Source organism: Episyrphus balteatus, chromosome 2 (assembly GCF_945859705.1).
Source record: "Episyrphus balteatus chromosome 2, idEpiBalt1.1, whole genome shotgun sequence".
Classification (NCBI taxonomy): Eukaryota; Metazoa; Arthropoda; class Insecta; order Diptera; family Syrphidae; genus Episyrphus; species Episyrphus balteatus.
In genome coordinates this window covers 36,471,093-36,489,547 of record NC_079135.1, presented here as the reverse complement: position 1 = coordinate 36,489,547, position 18,455 = coordinate 36,471,093, and the positions used below count along the sequence as shown (strand labels likewise).

The window sequence follows — 18,455 nt, the reverse complement described above, 5'->3', positions numbered from 1 at the left end:
CCCTTTTTAGTTTCTTCAATATATCTCGTAAACCAAGCAAAATTTTAGTATATTGATTTAAAACTTTTTGTAGAGAATTAAATTTTTTTAATGATATTTTATAGACGGGTTAAATACAATCATTGTTGACTATGGGAGGGGGTCTATCTTCCCCCGTTTGGTTGGGAGGGCAATTTTCTAAAAAATACTTCTTTTATACCCGTGAACGTCTTAGTTCCTTATTACCATGTTTTTTTTTCGATATAATCAATAGCCTAAAATTAGCTGTTGGCTTTCGATCTATCAAGGAAAGGTCTTCTAGATAGTGTTCACGAGAAATTTTATATTAATGCGATTTAACAGAAAAATTGGCCATATCTTTCCAAGAACTCTTGAACTGATAGGTAAATTTTGTAAATATGATTCTTTTGAAGTATTCTTACTGATAAATCAAGTTATGTATATAGGTACGCGAATTAGAAGTCAATTCTTTGTTTTTTTTTTTAACCAAACGTTAATTCAATAATTATTAATTAATAATAAAATTATAATTTATCCAATTACCCAACTGTTTTCCCATATATATTTTTTATTATTGAGATTTGTTCTTTTTTTTAAATAAGTAGGTAAATGAGAATTTTTGATTTCCATTGAAGTGAATAATTGAGATAAATGTATCTTTTTTTTCTTACACGATACCTGTGATTTTAGTTAGAACTTTTTCTACGAAGGGCCGGTAGATAATCTTCAACTAGACCAAGAAACTTTTAGTTTTCGGATATCAACGGAACTTGAAGAGACCATTCTTTTGATGTATCATCCGATGAATTTGGAGGAATTTTTTTTAAAAATAAAATATATTTGTAATTTATTTACCTAATTGCATAGTCCTGTCTTCTGTCCACTTTTTGAAGACAAAAAAAAAAAATATTAAATACAATACTTATCGTAATTTGACAAATGATTACTTCATTTTAAGAGTGTGACGTTTTAATTGTATCTGATCTCAGAAAATGCTCGTGCTAATTGCCAGCGCTCTTCAAATTTGGTTTAGAGTTAGGAGGTCATAAACAGCCTAATTTTGAAAAAAAAAAATTGAAGAAAAGTTTATACATATTTTATTTTTGAAATATTGAGTTATTTTTAGTCCAGTCTTTTCATTTAAACTCCAGCAATATCTTTAATCCATTGCCTATAGCTTGAAATACGTGTAAAGGCACTTGGCAAACCTGCAGTGCAACCAGCAGATGCGCCAAAAGATGTAAGACCAATCAAAACCTTATTGCTTTGAAGAACAAGTGGACCACCCGAGTCACCACTGCATGTTGAAATTCCACCAAGCGTTGAAACACAAACGTTTGATGGGTTAATATGTGATCCATAGGTGCTCGCACAAACATTATTATCGATAACAGTCAATGTTGCACCTTGGAGATAATTTGCCCCTGATGAACTTGCTGAATTTTAACAAAAAAAGTACAATGGCAACACTCCTTTGAAAGACTCAAATATTGTTGAAACTTACAATCACTTGTCTTTCCCCATCCAGTAGCAATTACAGAGTTATCAATGTATGTGGAGTATGTGTTAAAAATGTTAGGCAAAGCAACAGGTCTAATTGTATTTGTATAGCCGATAGCATCGATTTGTATCAAAGCAATGTCATTCAGCAGACTATTTCTATTCCAATTGGGGTGAACAATAGTACGTTTAGCAGTCCTGCGAACTCCTGCTTGTTTTATAACACTACCCAAAAACGCAAAAATACTTCCAGCTCCAATGCTGAAAAATATCCACAGGCTTTTGTAGCACTCATATTCACAAAGAAAGAGTATTGATCTTACCCATCAACACAATGAGCAGCAGTTAGAATATAAGTTGGTGAAATCAATGATCCACCACACCAACCGCCATTTACGTTCAGACCAACTTGGTACGGATAATCGTTAATGCTTACTGCCCTACCATTTGTAATACGTGCTTCTGGAAGGAACTCTGGAATTTTAGGTTCCATGTCAACAAAAGTCTCATCGGAAGACTGACCAAAGGCACAAGACGCCAAGGCAATGATAAAAAGTGTAACGAAACAGATTTTCATGATCAGCTTATTGTTGTTATCAAAGCTGACCAACTTTTATTAAGGTCTGTTGTTAAAACTGCTACCCATTTTTATAGAAAATTTTATGGGAAAGAACGTGCCAAACTTAAGTATGCCTGTGCTGTGCATTTTCTAATCAACTTGAGTGTTTGCTTGTGATTTAAAATTGATCCGTTTTTAATGCAGAATAGATATCGTTTCAGTTGCAGTGATTTAGTTGATAAGAATCTTGAGTAGGAAGTCATAAAAATGTTATGGTTTTTTTTTCAATGGAGAAAGGATTTTCAATTCATATACTTCAAGTGGTAATACGAAAACAAAAGTTATCAGTTAAGCTGGTTATACATAAGATGACGCTTATAAACTTGATAGTTTACACTTTAAGTGCAAAGCAATGGTAAACAAAATGCGACACCAGATTTAACTGTAATGCACTGCGTTTTTGTACTCATTGGTCAGCAGAGGAAAAACCAGTTTAATGGATTAGAAATGTTTAGATAAAAAATGATAAGACAATCTGGCGTTTTTAGGACATTATTTTTACATACCAAGGAAAACCATAGTACCCCAGTACAGATTCTCTTCTCATGCATATTTTCATAAAAAATGCGTACGTAAAAAAATAAGATCTTTTAGCTTTTTTAAAGCTTAAATAATTATAATCGAAAATTTTTTTGAATGAAAAGTATCGATATTGAATAGATTCACTTACCTTAATTTGTTTATCGAAAAAAAATATTTTTGACTGATTCCCAGGCGTTTGAACTCGAAATAAGTGATAAATGCTGAAAAAGACTATGTTTTACTGTTTTTTTTCTAATGTTTGAAACTGTTCTCATCGTTAAACTGTAACAATTTATTCCTTATCAAATACTGGAATCCATTTGTTCTTATGCTTCCTAGTTTTTGAGAAAACTGAAAAATAGAAAAATGTATTTTTTATCAGACCCACTCGAGATCGTACTTCTGGTTCCAGGAAATTTTATTTTTGAAAAATATCCATATAAGGTCGATAATTTTTGAAACAAGAAAAAAATTTTTCACATAGGTAACTTCAAAATTTACCTAGAGTGTTTGCTTGCATAATTTTATTTTTATCTTTTTCATAAAAATTTAGTTTGCTGCGAAATTTGGAGAAAATTTACCTTTTTAAGTCCGAATACACTGTAATTTATTTGATTTAGGGCCAATTTTTCAATAGTCAGATAAACCTCAGATAGAGCTTATTCCCCAGGAATAAAAGTTTTTTTTATATTGACATTTATTCTTCTGACGATTAAAAAATCAGGGTTTAAAATAACCTTCATAAAATTGAATTCGAAATTTTTTATTATCACTACACAAGTACCTACATAAATACAGTATACGAGGTTCTTGGTGTCGAGACCAAACCTATACTTTTCCAAAGGTTTTTTTTAGAAGTTAGAAATATTTTATTACTTACCGTTTTTGATATTACCGTTAGAAGATTTCAAGTTTTTTTTTCATTTTTTGCATTTTAACATGCTACGTGCAGCACTGGACCTGGATATGGATACCCTTAACCGATACGATGCTTGTTTCACACCCATCCACGAAATGCGACATCTATTACGTAAAATGCCAGAAGCAACAGAAAGATTTTACAAGAAATCTTGGGCTCCAATAATACAGTAAAATAAGGAGAAAAAAGGGGTAAATCTCGGAATGAATGTTAGTAGAAATTTTTTTTGCTCAATATCTTCCTGTTGCCATTCTATAACATATCTCAAAAGTCTAGAAACATCTCATGTCCGCTTGTCGCGATTTCAAGGTCAAATCGCGAAATGGAGATTTTCAAAATTAGCAAAAATAGGCTATTTTAGTATATACACATATGATACATGATTTCAAGGTATTTTTTAATGCTGATTCCAAAAAATCTAAAATTAAGACAATCTGACGTCTCTGGAAAAAGTTATACCTGTTTTTCATCTGTCAACTCATATTATTATAACAGTTGCAAACTTACTGCCGAAAAACCCTTAAAAGTTATGGTAGATGAACCAAATTTTGCATGAAGATTTTAGAATCCATCATTATTAAAAATCAAAACAATCCCTTACAAAAAATATATATACCTACGAAATAATGGTATTTTTTGATGGAGGGGCAAATTTTAGGATATGCACTAAAGAAGATTCTTGTTCATCTTAGGAATAAGTGCAAATAGGCTAATTTTTACATTTTAATCTTTGTTTGGATATTCTCTAACTACCCTCAAAAATCTAAAAAAATCTCATGTCCGCAAGTCCTAATTTTCTTGGTTTGAAAATAAGGTGCAGATTTTAAAAAATTGGAAAACTACACTTCATATATTTGTGTCAGATCAACATGAATAAGGTGCATTACTTTTCAGGGATGGTCAGGTTGACTTGTTTGTGAGTTTTGTTGGAATTAGTGTTAAAAAATACCTTTAAATCATGTCGCTTATGTTGGTATACATATAAAAATTTAAACTTTTCTTATTAATTTTTTAAAATCTGCACCTTATTTTCAAACCAAGAAAATTAGGACTTGCGGACATGAGATTTTTTTAGATTTTTGAGGGTAGTTAGAGAATATCCAAACAAAGATTAAAATGTAAAAATTAGCCTATTTGCACTTATTCCTAAGATGAACAAGAATCTTCTTTAGTGCATATCCTAAAATTTGCCCCTCCATCAAAAAATACCATTATTTCGTAGGTATATATATTTTTTGTAAGGGATTGTTTTGATTTTTAATAATGATGGATTCTAAAATCTTCATGCAAAATTTGGTTCATCTACCATAACTTTTAAGGGTTTTTCGGCAGTAAGTTTGCAACTGTTATAATAATATGAGTTGACAGATGAAAAACAGGTATAACTTTTTCCAGAGACGTCAGATTGTCTTGATTTTAGATTTTTTGGAATCAGCATTAAAAAATACCTTGAAATCATGTATCATATGTGTATATACTAAAATAGCCTATTTTTGCTAATTTTGAAAATCTCCATTTCGCGATTTGACCTTGAAATCGCGACAAGCGGACATGAGATTTTTCTAGACTTTTGAGATACGTTATAGAATGGCAAAAGGAAGATATTGAGCAAAAAAAATTTCTACTAACATTCATTCCGAGGTTAAACCCTTATTTAACTGGATTACAAGAGTTTTGCGAGAATCATGTTCTTAAGTGGAAAAACTATTTCAAGATAATGAAAAAATGTAAGTATTATTTGCAGATTTTTATTTTGACGCTAGATGGCGCCCCACGATGGGTAAATTTTGTTCTCATTTGAACCTCCGGTCCTATAGAAAAATGGTTTATACTTTTTTGAAAACGGTGAGACCCTCATCGAACTTTTTTTCCTTAAAACTATATCTAAAAAAAATGACCTACCTATTTCAAATAAGAAAAGAATTTAAACATCGTGGGTGCCATCTAGCTACAAAAAAAACCTAGGAACTTGATTCTCGCAAAACCCTAAAAAGGCAAACACCCTAAAACAGTTCTTAATTTCTTAGAGGACTCACAACCACTAGGACCAAATGTATTATACCAGTAGAAATACTGCTAAAAGGCTATCAGAAGTTCCACAATTAATTTACCTACTGGGTTTGCTATTCGATCATCTAGAAACCGCCCCGCTGGCACTGGTTCGATGGAAATGTTGGCATGAGACTCCAACAAAAGTCCTACAACTTAAGAGAGGAACCCAAAATTCTTTAACGGAAAAAGAAATACCATGAAAAGCAAAAAAAGTAGTGTATTGAGGAAAGCTTTGGCAGAAGGAATTTTAGAAAATCAAAATGTGAAATGAACCTATACATACCGGTGGAAGTGGAACTGTTAAAACAAGCTCAAAATAATTACGAATATAACTTCAAAACTGACTCACTTTTTTGGCAATTCCTCCACTCGCAAAATTGGCAGCAGGCACTCCGGCTTGATGCTGACTTTCCAAAAGTAAATTCAGCCTTTTTTAATAATGAAGATAGTACAACTCAGAAAGTCTTTATGGAGACTAACGATTGCTGTGATTGTTATTAAATGAAAAACCAAATATTTGTTTTAAACGTTAAATATTAAATATTAAATAAATATTGATTTGAAACACATATTGCATTCGGCTTTTCAGTGCTTCAACAGCAAAATATACTTAACTTCTGGCGGAACCTTAAGTAAAGTTACTCTACAAAAGGTAAATAGCTATTCGGAATTTTGTCATTCAGAAGTACCTACCTACCATTCGCGTTTTGTTCATGGAGCTTTAACAAATCCAAAGTAATAAGTTGGAGCGTGTGCCATAGTATTTAATCCTAGTTAATTTTCCGTCTACCCACTTTAAATTAGATTGGAAAACCCATTCTTCAATTAAATGCCACATAATCTTTATTGCTATTACCTGCTTAATATAATAATCATATTGTAAAATTTGAATTATTAATTTAAAATCATAAGCAAACACTAGAATTGATTAGAAAATGCTTAGACACACTTATGTTTGGCAAGAAATTTACTATAAAAACCGAATGAAGTTTTCCAATGACCACAATATCAGTTGGTGTTTCAAAAACAAACTATCAATTATTGGACTTCAGCCATGAAAATCCTTTTCGTTTCGTTCTTGGCCATTGCCTTGGCAGTCTGTGTCTTTGGCCAGTCTTCCGATGAGACTTTTGTTGATATGGAACCTTCAATTCCTGAATTCTATCCAGAAGCACGAATTACCAATGGCAAACCAGTCAGTATTAACGACCATCCATACCAAGTTGGTTTAAATGTGAATGGCGGTTGGTGCGGTGGATCATTGATTTCACCAACTTTTGTTCTCACTGCTGCTCATTGTGTTGATGGGTAAGATAAATTTACTCTTTTTGAGAATATCGTTCATGTAAAAGTTGTTAATGCATTTTTCAGAATTGGAGCTGGAAGTATTACCGTTTTCATGGGTAGTGCACAAAGACAAGGAGGTACTCGTAGGGCTGCCAAACGTACTATCGTTCATTCCGGTTGGAATAGATATACTCTGTTGAATGATATCGCCTTGATCCAAATTGATGCTGTCAGCTATTCGAATACAATTAAACCTGTTGCTCTACCACCAATTTCAAGCTCCTATTCCACATACAATGGCAACTCTGTCATCGCTACTGGATGGGGAAAGACAAGTGATTGTAAGCTATAGCACTTTTTTTATTTTCAAAACATAAGGGCTTTGAAAAACTGTATTCTATTTATTTATTTTATTGCAGCAAGTTCTGTTGCAAGTACCCTTCAAGGTGCAACAATGACTGTTATCACCAATTCTGCTTGTTCAAATACCTATGGATCAACTATTAAGGCATCAAACGTTTGCGTTTCTACTCCTGGTGGAGTTTCTACATGCAATGGTGATTCTGGTGGTCCACTTGTTCTTAAGAGCAATAAGGTTTTGATTGGTCTTACATCTTTCGGTTCATCGGCCGGTTGCACTAAAGGCTTGCCAGCTGCCTTCACACGTGTTACCAGCTACAGGCAATGGATTAAGGACAATGCCAAGGTTTAAATGATTTTGTCTGATTTATTTATTAATAAAATATTGGTTTGGAAATAACCAAATGTAGCACATTCAAAACACGATTTTTTTTTTGTAGATTATAAACGATAATACAAATTCGGGGTTTGGTAATGGTTGAATCGTAGAAACTGGTTCGTGAGAGCTTGCTCTTTTAGTTCAAAGTGCAGTTATATTAGGTAACCAATAAACCATTCGCCTTAGGTATTCAAATATTTGTATATACATTTTTAAGAAAATTGGTTTAGCCGTTAACGGTTCAGGTGAAGAGCCTACCTACATCAGTGATTTAATAAAAAGGATACATCGTTCATTTACTTAAACACTGTCGTAACTCGAAAAACTGGTTTTTCAGGAAATGAGTTTTAAATTTAGTATCCATCTATTTTTGTAAAAAGTTCGTTTCTAAAACAAAACTAGTGCTCCTTCTCCGTCAGTTTTTAAAGCTAACAAATAATGGCTTTCTGCAGGATTAAAGATTACTTTATATATTTCAATAACTTCTGCATTACGTGATCTTTGAGTTATTACAGTATTCAAGTAAATGAGCGATATATACAACGTATTTCCACTATTCGTACTTTTTTGAGAAAAACTAAAAACTCTGTTTTCCTGGAATTACTTATATTATAATTTTTTTTTTCGTTGCTTATAGTGGAGTAACTAAAGCTCAAAAAATGGAAATATAATGTTAGAGCATTATGTTAACCAAATTCAATCAAACTCATAAGAGCCATTTTTGATTATGGAAGGTACAATTGGCAATTTGCATGGACGCACATATATGCACAAACCGAAGGACTACATAACGAAAACCACTTTTTTGATATTCTCCATCATCGTAATGTTGGTTTTGATAAAAAATCCGCAACTTTTTTTGACACGAAGCCAATACATCCTCTTTAGAGCAAATCAAACTCTCAACGATGCTATAACCACGCGGCCGGCGATCAGCCGCAAAAATGACCTCCAAAAATGATTTCCAGATGCCCCACGTGGGGCATTTCCAAATGACCCACGTGGGGCATTTCCAGATGCCCCACGTGGGGCATTTCCGAATGCCCCATGTGGGGCATTTCCAAATGCCCCACGTGGGGCATTTCCAAATGACCCACGTGGGGCATTTCCAGATGCCCCACGTGGGGCATTTCCAAATGACCCACGTGGGGCATTTCCAGATGCCCCACGTGGGGCATTTCCAAATGACCCACGTGGGGCATTTCCAGATGCCCGACGTGGGGCATTTCCAAATGACCCACGTGGGGCATTTCCAGATGACCCATTTGGAAATGCCCCACATGGGGCATTCGGAAATGCCCCACGTGGGGCATCTGGAAATGCCCCACGTGGGGCATTTCCAAATGCCCCAAGTGGGGCATTTCCAAATGCCCCACGTGGGGCATTTCCAGATGACCCACGTGGGGCATTTCCAGATGCCCCACGTGGGGCATTTCCAAATGACCCACGTGGGGCATTTCCGAATGCCCCATGTGGGGCATTTCCGAATGCCCCATGTGGGGCATCTCCAAATGCCCCACGTGGGGCATTTCCAAATGCATTTCCAGATGCCCCACGTGGGGCATTTCCAGATGCCCCACGAGGGGCATTTCCAGATGCCCCACGAGGGGCATTTCCAGATGCCCCACGTGGGGCATTTCCAAATGCATTTCCAGATGCCCCACGTGGGGCATTTCCAGATGCCCCACGTGGGGCATTTCCAAATGCATTTAAAGATGCCCCACGTGGGGCATTTCCAAATGCCCCACGTGGGGCATTTCCAAATGACCCACGTGGGGCATTTCCAGATGCCCAACGTGGGGCATTTCGAAATGACCCACGTGGGGCATTTCCAGATGCCCCACGTGGGGCATTTCCAAATGACCCACGTGGGGCATTTCCAAATGACCCACGTGGGGCATTTCCAGATGCCCTACGTGGGGCATTTCCAAATGACCCACGTGGGGCATTTCCAGATGCCCCACGTGGGGCATTTCCAAATGACCCACGTGGGGCATTTCCAAATAACCCACGTGGGGCATTTCCAGATGCCCTACGTGGGGCATTTCCGAATGCCCCATGTGGGGCATTTCCAAATGCCCCACGTGGGGCATTTCCAAATGACCCACGTGGGGCATTTCCACTTTTTTGATATTCTCCATCATCGTAATGTTGGTTTTGATAAAAAATCCGCAACTTTTTTTGACACGAAGCCAATACATCCTCTTTAGAGCAAATCAAACTCTCAACGATGCTATAACCACGCGGCCGGCGATCAGCCGCAAAAATGACCTCCAAAAATGATTTCCAGATGCCCCACGTGGGGCATTTCCAAATGACCCACGTGGGGCATTTCCAGATGCCCCACGTGGGGCATTTCCGAATGCCCCATGTGGGGCATTTCCAAATGCCCCACGTGGGGCATTTCCAAATGACCCACGTTTGGCATTTCCAGATGCCCCACGTGGGGCATTTCCAAATGACCCACGTGGGGCATTTCCAGATGCCCCTCGTGGGGCATTTCCAAATGACCCACGTGGGGCATTTCCAGATGCCCGACGTGGGGCATTTCCAGATGCCCCACGTGGGGCATTTCCGAATGCCCCATGTGGGGCATTTCCAAATGCCCCAAGTTGGGCATTTCCAAATGACCCACGTGGGGCATTTCCAGATGCCCCACGTGGGGCATTTCCGAATGCCCCATGTGGGGCATTTCCAAATGCCCCACGTGGGGCATTTCCAGATGACCCACGTGGGGCATTTCCAAATGACCCACGTGGGGCATTTCCGAATGCCCCATGTGGGGCATTTCCGTATGCCCCATGTGGGGCATCTCCAAATGCCCCACGTGGGGCATTTCCAAATGCATTTCCAGATGCCCCACGTGGGGCATTTCCAGATGCCCCACGAGGGGCATTTCCAGATGCCCCACAAGGGGCATTTCCAAATGCATTTCCAGATGCCCCACGTGGGGCATTTCCAGATGCCCCACGTGGGGCATTTCCAAATGCATTTAAAGATGCCCCACGTGGGGCATTTCCGAATGCCCCACGTGGGGCATTTCCAAATGCCCCACGTGGGGCATTTCCAAATGACCCACGTGGGGCATTTGCAGATGCCCAACGTGGGGCATTTCGAAATGACCCACGTGGGGCATTTCGAAATGACCCACGTGGGGCATTTCCAGATGCCCCACGTGGGGCATTTCCGAATGCCCCATGTGGGGAATTTCCAAATGCCCCACGTTGGGCATTTCCAAATGACCCACGTGGGGCATTTCCAGATGCCCCACGTGGGGCATTTCCAAATGACCCACGTGGGGCATTTCCAGATGCCCCACGTGGGGCATTTCCGAATGCCCCATGTGGGGCATTTCCAAATGCCCCACGTGGGGCATTTCCAAATGACCCACGTGGGGCATTTCCAGATGCCCCACGTGGGGCATTTCCAAATGACCCACGTGGGGCATTTCCAGATGCCCTACGTGGGGCATTTCCAAATGACCCACGTGGGGCATTTCCAGATGCCCCACGTGGGGCATTTCCAAATGACCCACGTGGGGCATTTCCAAATGACCCACGTGGGGCATTTCCAGATGCCCTACGTGGGGCATTTCCGAATGCCCCATGTGGGGCATTTCCAAATGCCCCACGTGGGGCATTTCCAAATGACCCACGTGGGGCATTTCCAGATGCCCCACGTGGGGCATTTCCGAATGTCCCATGTGGGGCATTTCCAAATGCCGCACATGGGGCATTTCCAGATGCCCCACGTGGGGCATTTCCGAATGCCCCATGTGGGGCATTTCCAGATGCCCCACGTGGGGCATTTCCAAATGCATTTCCAGATGCCCCACGTGGGGCATTTCCAAATGCCCCACGTGGGGCATTTCCAATGACCCACGTGGGGCATTTCCAGATGCCCCACGTGGGGCATTTCCAAATGACCCACGTGGGGCATTTCCAAATGACCCACGTGGGGCATTTCCAGATGCCCCACGTGGGGCATTTCCGAATGCCCCATGTGGGGCATTTCCAAATGCCCCACATGGGGCATTTCCCAATGACCCACGTGGGGCATTTCCAGATGCCCCACGTGGGGCATTTCCAGATGCCCCACGTGGGGCATTTCCGAATGCCCCATGTGGGGCATTTCCAAATGACCCACGTGGGGCATTTCCAGATGCCCCACGTGGGGCATTTCCGAATGCCCCATAAGGGGCATCTCCAAATGCCCCACGTGGGGCATTTCCAGATGCCCCACGTGGGGCATTTCCGAATGCCCCATGTGGGGCATTTCCAAATGCCCCACGTGGGGCATTTCCAAATGACCCACGTGGGGCATTTCCAGATGCCCCACGTGGGGCATTTCCGAATGCCCCATGTGGGGCATTTCCAAATGCCCCACGTGGGGCATTTCCAAATGCCCCACGTGGGGCATTTCCAAATGCCCCACGTGGGGCATTTCCAAATGCCCCACGTGGGGCATTTCCGAATGCCCCACGTGGGGCATTTCCGAATGCCCCATGTGGGGCATTTCCAAATGCCCCACGTGGGGCATTTCCAAATGACCCACGTGGGGCATTTCCAGATGCCCCACGTGGGTCATTTCCAATTGACCCACGTGGGGCATTTCCAGATGCCCCACGTGGGGCATTTCCGAATGCCCCATGTGGGGCATTTCCAAATGCCCCACGTGGGGCATTTCCAAATGACCCACGTGGGGCATTTCCAGATGCCCCATGTGGGGCATTTCGAAATGACCCACGTGGGGCATTTCCGAATGCCCCACGTGGGGCATTTCCGAATGCCCCATGTGGGGCATTTCCAAATGCCCCACGTGGGGCATTTCCAAATGACCCACGTGGGGCATTTCCAGATGCCCCACGTGGGGCATTTCCGAATGCCCCATGTGGGGCATTTCCAAATGACCCACGTGGGGCATTTCCAGATGCCCCACGTGGGGCATTTCCAGATGCCCCATGTGGGGCATTTCCAAATGACCCACGTGGGGCATTTCCAGATGCCCCACGTGGGGCATTTCCGAATGCCCCATGTGGGGCATTTCCAAATGCCCCACGTGGGGCATTTCCAAATGACCCACGTGGGGCATTTCCAGATGCCCCACGTGGGGCATTTCCGAATGCCCCATGTGGGGCATTTCCAAATGACCCACGTGGGGCATTTCCAGATGCCCCACGTGGGGCATTTCCAGATGCCCCATGTGGGGCATTTCCAAATGACCCACGTGGGGCATTTCCAGATGCCCCACGTGGGGCATTTCCGAATGCCCCATGTGGGGCATTTCCAAATGCCCCACATGGGGCATTTAAAAATGACCCACGTGGGGCATTTCCAGATGCCCCACGTGGGGCATTTCCAGATGCCCCACGTGGGGCATTTCGAAATGACCCACGTGGGGCATTTCCAGATGCCCCACGTGGGGCATTTCCGAATGCCCCATGTGGGGCATTTCCAAATGACCCACGTGGGGCATTTCCAGATGCCCCACGTGGGGCATTTCGAAATGACCCACGTGGGGCATTTCCAGATGCCCCACGTGGGGCATTTCCAAATGACCCACGTGGGGCATTTCCAAATGACCCACGTGGGGCATTTCCAGATGCCCCACGTGGGGCATTTCCAATTGACCCACGTGGGGCATTTCCAGATGCCCCACGTGGGGCATTTCCGAATGCCCCATGTGGGGCATTTCCAAATGCCCCACGTGGGGCATTTCCAAATGACCCACGTGGGGCATTTCCAGATGCCCCATGTGGGGCATCTCCAAATGCCCCACGTGGGGCATTTCCAGATGCCCCACGTGGGGCATTTCCAGATGCCCCACGTGGGGCATTTCCGAATGCCCCATGTGGGGCATTTCCAAATGACCCACGTGGGGCATTTCCAGATGCCCCACGTGGTTCATTTCGAAATGACCCACGTGGGGCATTTCCAGATGCCCACGTGGGGCATTTCCGAATGCCCCATGTGGGGCATTTCCAAATGCCCCACGTGGGGCATTTCCAAATGACCCACGTGGGGCATTTCCAGATGCCCCGCGTGGGGCATTTCCGAATGCCCCATGTGGGGCATTTCCAAATGCCCCATGTGGGGCATTTCCAAATGCCCCACGTGGGGCATTTCCAAATGACCCACGTGGGGCATTTCCAGATGCCCCACGTGGGGCATTTCCAAATGACCCACGTGGGGCATTTCCAGATGCCCCGCGTGGGGCATTTCCGAATGCCCCACGTGGGGCATTTCCGAATGCCCCATGTGGGGCATTTCCAAATGCCCCACGTGGGGCATTTCCAAATGACCCACGTGGGGCATTTCCAGATGCCCCACGTGGGGCATTTCCAAATGACCCACGTGGGGCATTTCCAGATGCATTTGGAAATACCCCACGTGGGGCATCTGGAAATGCCCATTTCCAAATGACCCACGTGGGGCATTTCCAGATGCCCCACGTGGGGCATTTCCGAATGCCCCATGTGGGGCATTTCCAAATGACCCACGTGGGGCATTTCCAGATGCCCCACGTGGGGCATTTCCGAATGCCCCATGTGGGGCCTTTCCGAATGCCCCATGTGGGGCCTTTCCAAATGCCCCACGTGGGGCATTTCCAAATGCCCCACGTGGGGCATTTCCAAATGACCCACGTGGGGCATTTCCAGATGCCCCACGTGGGGCATTTCCAGATGCCCCACGTGGGGCATTTCCGAATGCCCCATGTGGGGCATATCCAAATGACCCACGTGGGGCATTTCCAAATGACCCATGTAGGGCATTTCCAAATGACCCACGTGGGGCATTTGGATATGCCCCACGTGGGGCATTTGGAAATGCCCCACGTGGGGTATTTGGAAATGCCCCACGTGGGGCATTTGGATATGCCCCACGTGGGGCATTTGGAAATGCCCCACGTGGGGTATTTGGAAATGCCCCACGTGGGGCATCTGGAAATGCCCCACGTGGGTCATTTGGATATGCCCCAAGTGGGTCATTTGAAAATGCCCCACGTGGGTCATTTGGAAATGCCCCACGTGGCACATACCCGAATGCCCCACGTGGGGCATTTCCAAATGACCCACGTGGGGCATTTTCAAATGCCCCAAGTGGGGCATTTTCAAATGACCCACGTGGGGCATTTTCAAATGACCCACGTGGGGCATATTCAAATGACCCACGTGGGGCATTTCCAAATGACCCACGTGGGGCATTTCCAAATGACCCACGTGGGGCATTTCCAAATGCCCCACGTGGGGCTTTTGAAATGTTTTTGAAATGTTTCGAATTTTTTTTTTCAGTGTAAATTAATTATTTCTTTAATTTTTTAATTTTATTACAAGCTTAGTACAAGCTACTTAAATCTATAAAAAGAATACATTAAGGTATATACAAAATTACTTAAATACTAGTTAATATAAAGAAAATTAAATAAATAAATTATGAAAAATATACTTATGACTAACATTCAAATTACTTAAGCTTAAATTAAATTTAAATGGGATTTAGGATGGTTAAAATGGCATACCAACTTTTTTTTATGCTAGAAAATTTGTATATACAAAAAATTAATTTTGTAAAAAACGGCTCTAACGAATTTCAAAATTTTTTTCTCAAAAGTCCTTTTCCTACTAGAAATCAGATGACATACTTCGTTTTGTGATCAAAACCTTTAAAAACGGTGTCTTACTTATTATAAAAACAGATTTTATGTACTTTATTACATTATGGGAAATGGTTTAATTAAATTAAACCATATCCCAGTGAATTTGGGAAATTCACTGGGCAGTGAATTTTTCAACGATATAAATAACATCTCAGAATTAAAGATCAAAGACTTGATCTCATTCCTCAATGCAACGAAGTGGTTTTAGGCTAGCCTTAACACTCGTATGTATTGAAATCACTTTATTCCAATTAACCCATTTATAACTCATAGGTTTCACAAGTTTTGGTATCAAAACGGCGCATTTTGCGCTACTTGGGTCATCAAGCTAGGCTGCTTATGACCGCCATCTCTACCTACCTACCTACCTTAATTAAATTTAATTATAATTTCTCACCATTTTTTTATGAAAAGCTTTAAGAGAAGATCTTCTTTTACCATAAGAGCAAGTACGTGTCTGAATGCATGTGTTGCGCTCTTTACTATATATTTTTAATTTTTTCGAGAAAAACTGTTTACTATTTTTGACCATGTTTTGAATGGTTCTTTTTGAAACGTGAATCGAATTGCATTATAAAGCAGTTAAATAATTCTATAGAAATAGAAACTAATTTATTTTTTAAATCTTAAAACTAATACAAACAAAAAACATAGTAATTGAAACTTCATCAAAGATGATACCGGCCGGCTTAAGACATACTGAACGTCATGTGTGGGAATGCTATTGATCCGAGGGTATTAACGAGATGGCATTGGTAACGAGTGTGCAAGAGGGTAGTTTTTTTCAGAAGATAATGCGACGTCACCGTGTTATAAATAGCCAACTTAAGTGTTTTCTAGGGACATGTTGAGACTTGTTTATTCTGAATTTCCGATGCGATAAGGATTTTTCTCCAACGATCATGTCTGGTACTGGTTGTTCTGGAATATGGATATGCTGATGCCTTAGATGGGTACAAAGTATCTAATATTTTTTATTTGTTGTTACTCTTTGTGGGAAAGAGGCTCCAAAGAAAGACAACAAGAAAGCAAAAGACTTAGGCAAGGAGCTAAAACATACCTACATTGTGCTTAGAACCAATTGGCAATGACAATGGAAAATTGATAAATAAATGATCATAGGACCCACTCCAGTTTGGGGACCGTGTGATGTGATTCTGAGAATTTTCTATTTTATGATTAAATTATGATAATAATGTTTTTTTAGGATAGTTCTTTTTTCTATCAAAATGGTTGGTAGCAGGGATAAAAATCAAGAAAAAAAGGACTATAAATAGAATGAGGATAATTGTTCGGGAAAGTCAGAATTAAATCAACAATCAACTCGAAAGGTCGCAGCCAAGCATTGAGACAGCGGGCCTGGAAGAGTTCACTTAATATTTTTGTTTTATTGTGTTTGTTCCGTAAAAATAATACCTGTTGGTGTAAAAAGTTGGTGCAACAAAATGCTGCATTTTAAAGTAAGATATTTTTTTTATTTATTTTCAAAAAGTGTATTGATACAAACGCCAAAAAAGAAGTATAACTTCAAAAACCTAAAATTTGCTTTCAAAATGCTAGGACTTCACAATTTAAGATAATTTCAAGAAAAACTAGATTTTATCCTATTTGAACTCCGTTGGATAAACTCCGGGTTAAGTTTAACAACAACTTTCCATTTTCAACGGAATAAATAAATTCATGAAAAATTTGTATTTTTGGTTTTGCATGTACCTGTACCTACTTGATTGCTTTCCATTAATAAACATTCATTTTTCTAAAATCGGTCCTACTGCATTTGTTATATTAATTGAAATAAAAAGTGAATGTGATACTTTAAAGATTTTTGATCGCGTCGAAAAGATTTGAGCGTAAGTTCAGTTCGATACCGATCAATTGTTCAATATTTGCGCATTGTATATATATTTCTATAGTACTATCAATCCATGAAAATACTTTAGCGACATCTTTTGGTAGATCTGCACTTCAATTTTCTGCATAAGGTTCAAACATAAAATAAACTAGCGATCCCTGAGGTGGCGACGCAAAACAGAAAATTCTACTTCATGAGAGTACTATAAGAATATATATACAATGATTTGCGACTGCTTAGAATACAAAATTAGGAATTCATGTTGGCATATTTTCTAAAAACGTATGTGTTATGTATTAAACAATAGGATCGTTTAGGTACTGCCTAAAAGTAGGTACTGTTTTCATTTTAACTCAATTTTTAAGATCTGTGGAGTAGTGGAGTTTTCCAGAAAAGATAATGCCTATCCTATCTTTCGAATTTCAGCCAAAAAAAAATTTTTGAGCAAGGTACCTAACTTTTGCACAATTTTTCTGATGGAATTTTGTACCACCCTTAAATTATGAAAAAATTCAAGTAATTGTCTAGGAAGTATACAAACAGACCCAACATTCAATTTGTCGAATCATGAACACATCGAGCTAGGGCCTAAACGGATCTTTTCGCACAACTACCTACATAATTGTAGTTTTTGAACTTATTTTTTTTTATATTTTGTTTAAAATTATTTTTATGTTTTTAAAACCTTTAACAAGAAAACAAGGCAAAATCCGTACTGCACTTTTGAAAATTAAAAGAAATACAAAATGTTTGGTTGGAAATATCTCAGGATCCAGACCTCCAAGACACTTTTAGTTTTCGGTTATGACTAGAGATTAGAGAGACTGTTCTTTTGATGTCTCACTCAATGGGTTTGGAGGACATTTTGAAAAATGGAATTTTTTTTGGCAAGGGGTTAACCTTGATTTTTTCTCAAAAATCTGAAAAAATAAATTTGTTATTTTTTTACCGCATTGCATAAACCTGTTCACTGTGAGCTCGTATCTGTTGACCAAAACTGGTTTCGAGACCTTGGTCAAAAGATATCCGCTTCGGAGTATAAGGAAAAGAAAAAAAAAATTTGTTTTTTTTTTATTGAAAATATCTCAGAAACCAGACCTCCAAGAAACTTTTAGTTTTCAGTTATGAATAGAGCTTAGAGAGATCGTTATTTTGATGTCTCACTCGATGGGTTTGGAGAGCATTTAAAAAAAATGAAATTTTTTTGGCAAGGGGTTAACCTTGATTTTTTCTCAAAAATCTGAAAAAAAATTAATTTGTTATTTTTTTACCGCAGTGTATAGACCTGTTCTGTTGACCAAAACTTGTT

General features: G+C 40.4%; 2 protein-coding genes across 2 annotated transcripts; one reads left to right on the top strand and one right to left on the bottom strand.

Annotated features, from left to right (window-relative positions):
- Positions 1-1,080: 1,080 nt before the first annotated feature.
- On the bottom strand, positions 1,081-2,137 carry LOC129908146 (brachyurin-like). The gene is made up of 3 exons (XM_055984465.1): positions 1,824-2,137; positions 1,505-1,761; positions 1,081-1,436 (listed from the first exon to the last, which is right to left on the bottom strand). Exons 1-3 carry the CDS (start codon positions 2,075-2,077, stop codon positions 1,141-1,143), a joined length of 807 nt encoding a protein of 268 aa, XP_055840440.1. The 5' UTR covers positions 2,078-2,137; the 3' UTR covers positions 1,081-1,140.
- A 4,470-nt stretch (positions 2,138-6,607) lies between these two features.
- On the top strand, positions 6,608-7,682 carry LOC129909959 (serine protease 1-like). The gene is made up of 3 exons (XM_055987141.1): positions 6,608-6,920; positions 6,984-7,240; positions 7,319-7,682. The coding sequence occupies exons 1-3, from the start codon at positions 6,667-6,669 to the stop codon at positions 7,609-7,611; spliced, it is 804 nt and encodes a 267-aa protein (XP_055843116.1). The 5' UTR covers positions 6,608-6,666; the 3' UTR covers positions 7,612-7,682.
- Positions 7,683-18,455: the final 10,773 nt, after the last annotated feature.

Coding starts and splice junctions, on each gene's coding strand:
- LOC129908146 (XM_055984465.1), bottom strand. CDS start 2,077: ATGAAAATCTGTTTCGTTACACTTTTTATCATTGCCTTGGCGTCTTGT. Junction 1,762..1,823: donor GCTGCTCATTGTGTTGATGG/GTAAGATCAATA, acceptor GATATTTTTCAG/CATTGGAGCTGGAAGTATTT. Junction 1,437..1,504: donor ATGGGGAAAGACAAGTGATT/GTAAGTTTCAAC, acceptor GTTAAAATTCAG/CAAGTTCATCAGGGGCAAAT.
- LOC129909959 (XM_055987141.1), top strand. CDS start 6,667: ATGAAAATCCTTTTCGTTTCGTTCTTGGCCATTGCCTTGGCAGTCTGT. Junction 6,921..6,983: donor GCTGCTCATTGTGTTGATGG/GTAAGATAAATT, acceptor TGCATTTTTCAG/AATTGGAGCTGGAAGTATTA. Junction 7,241..7,318: donor ATGGGGAAAGACAAGTGATT/GTAAGCTATAGC, acceptor ATTTTATTGCAG/CAAGTTCTGTTGCAAGTACC.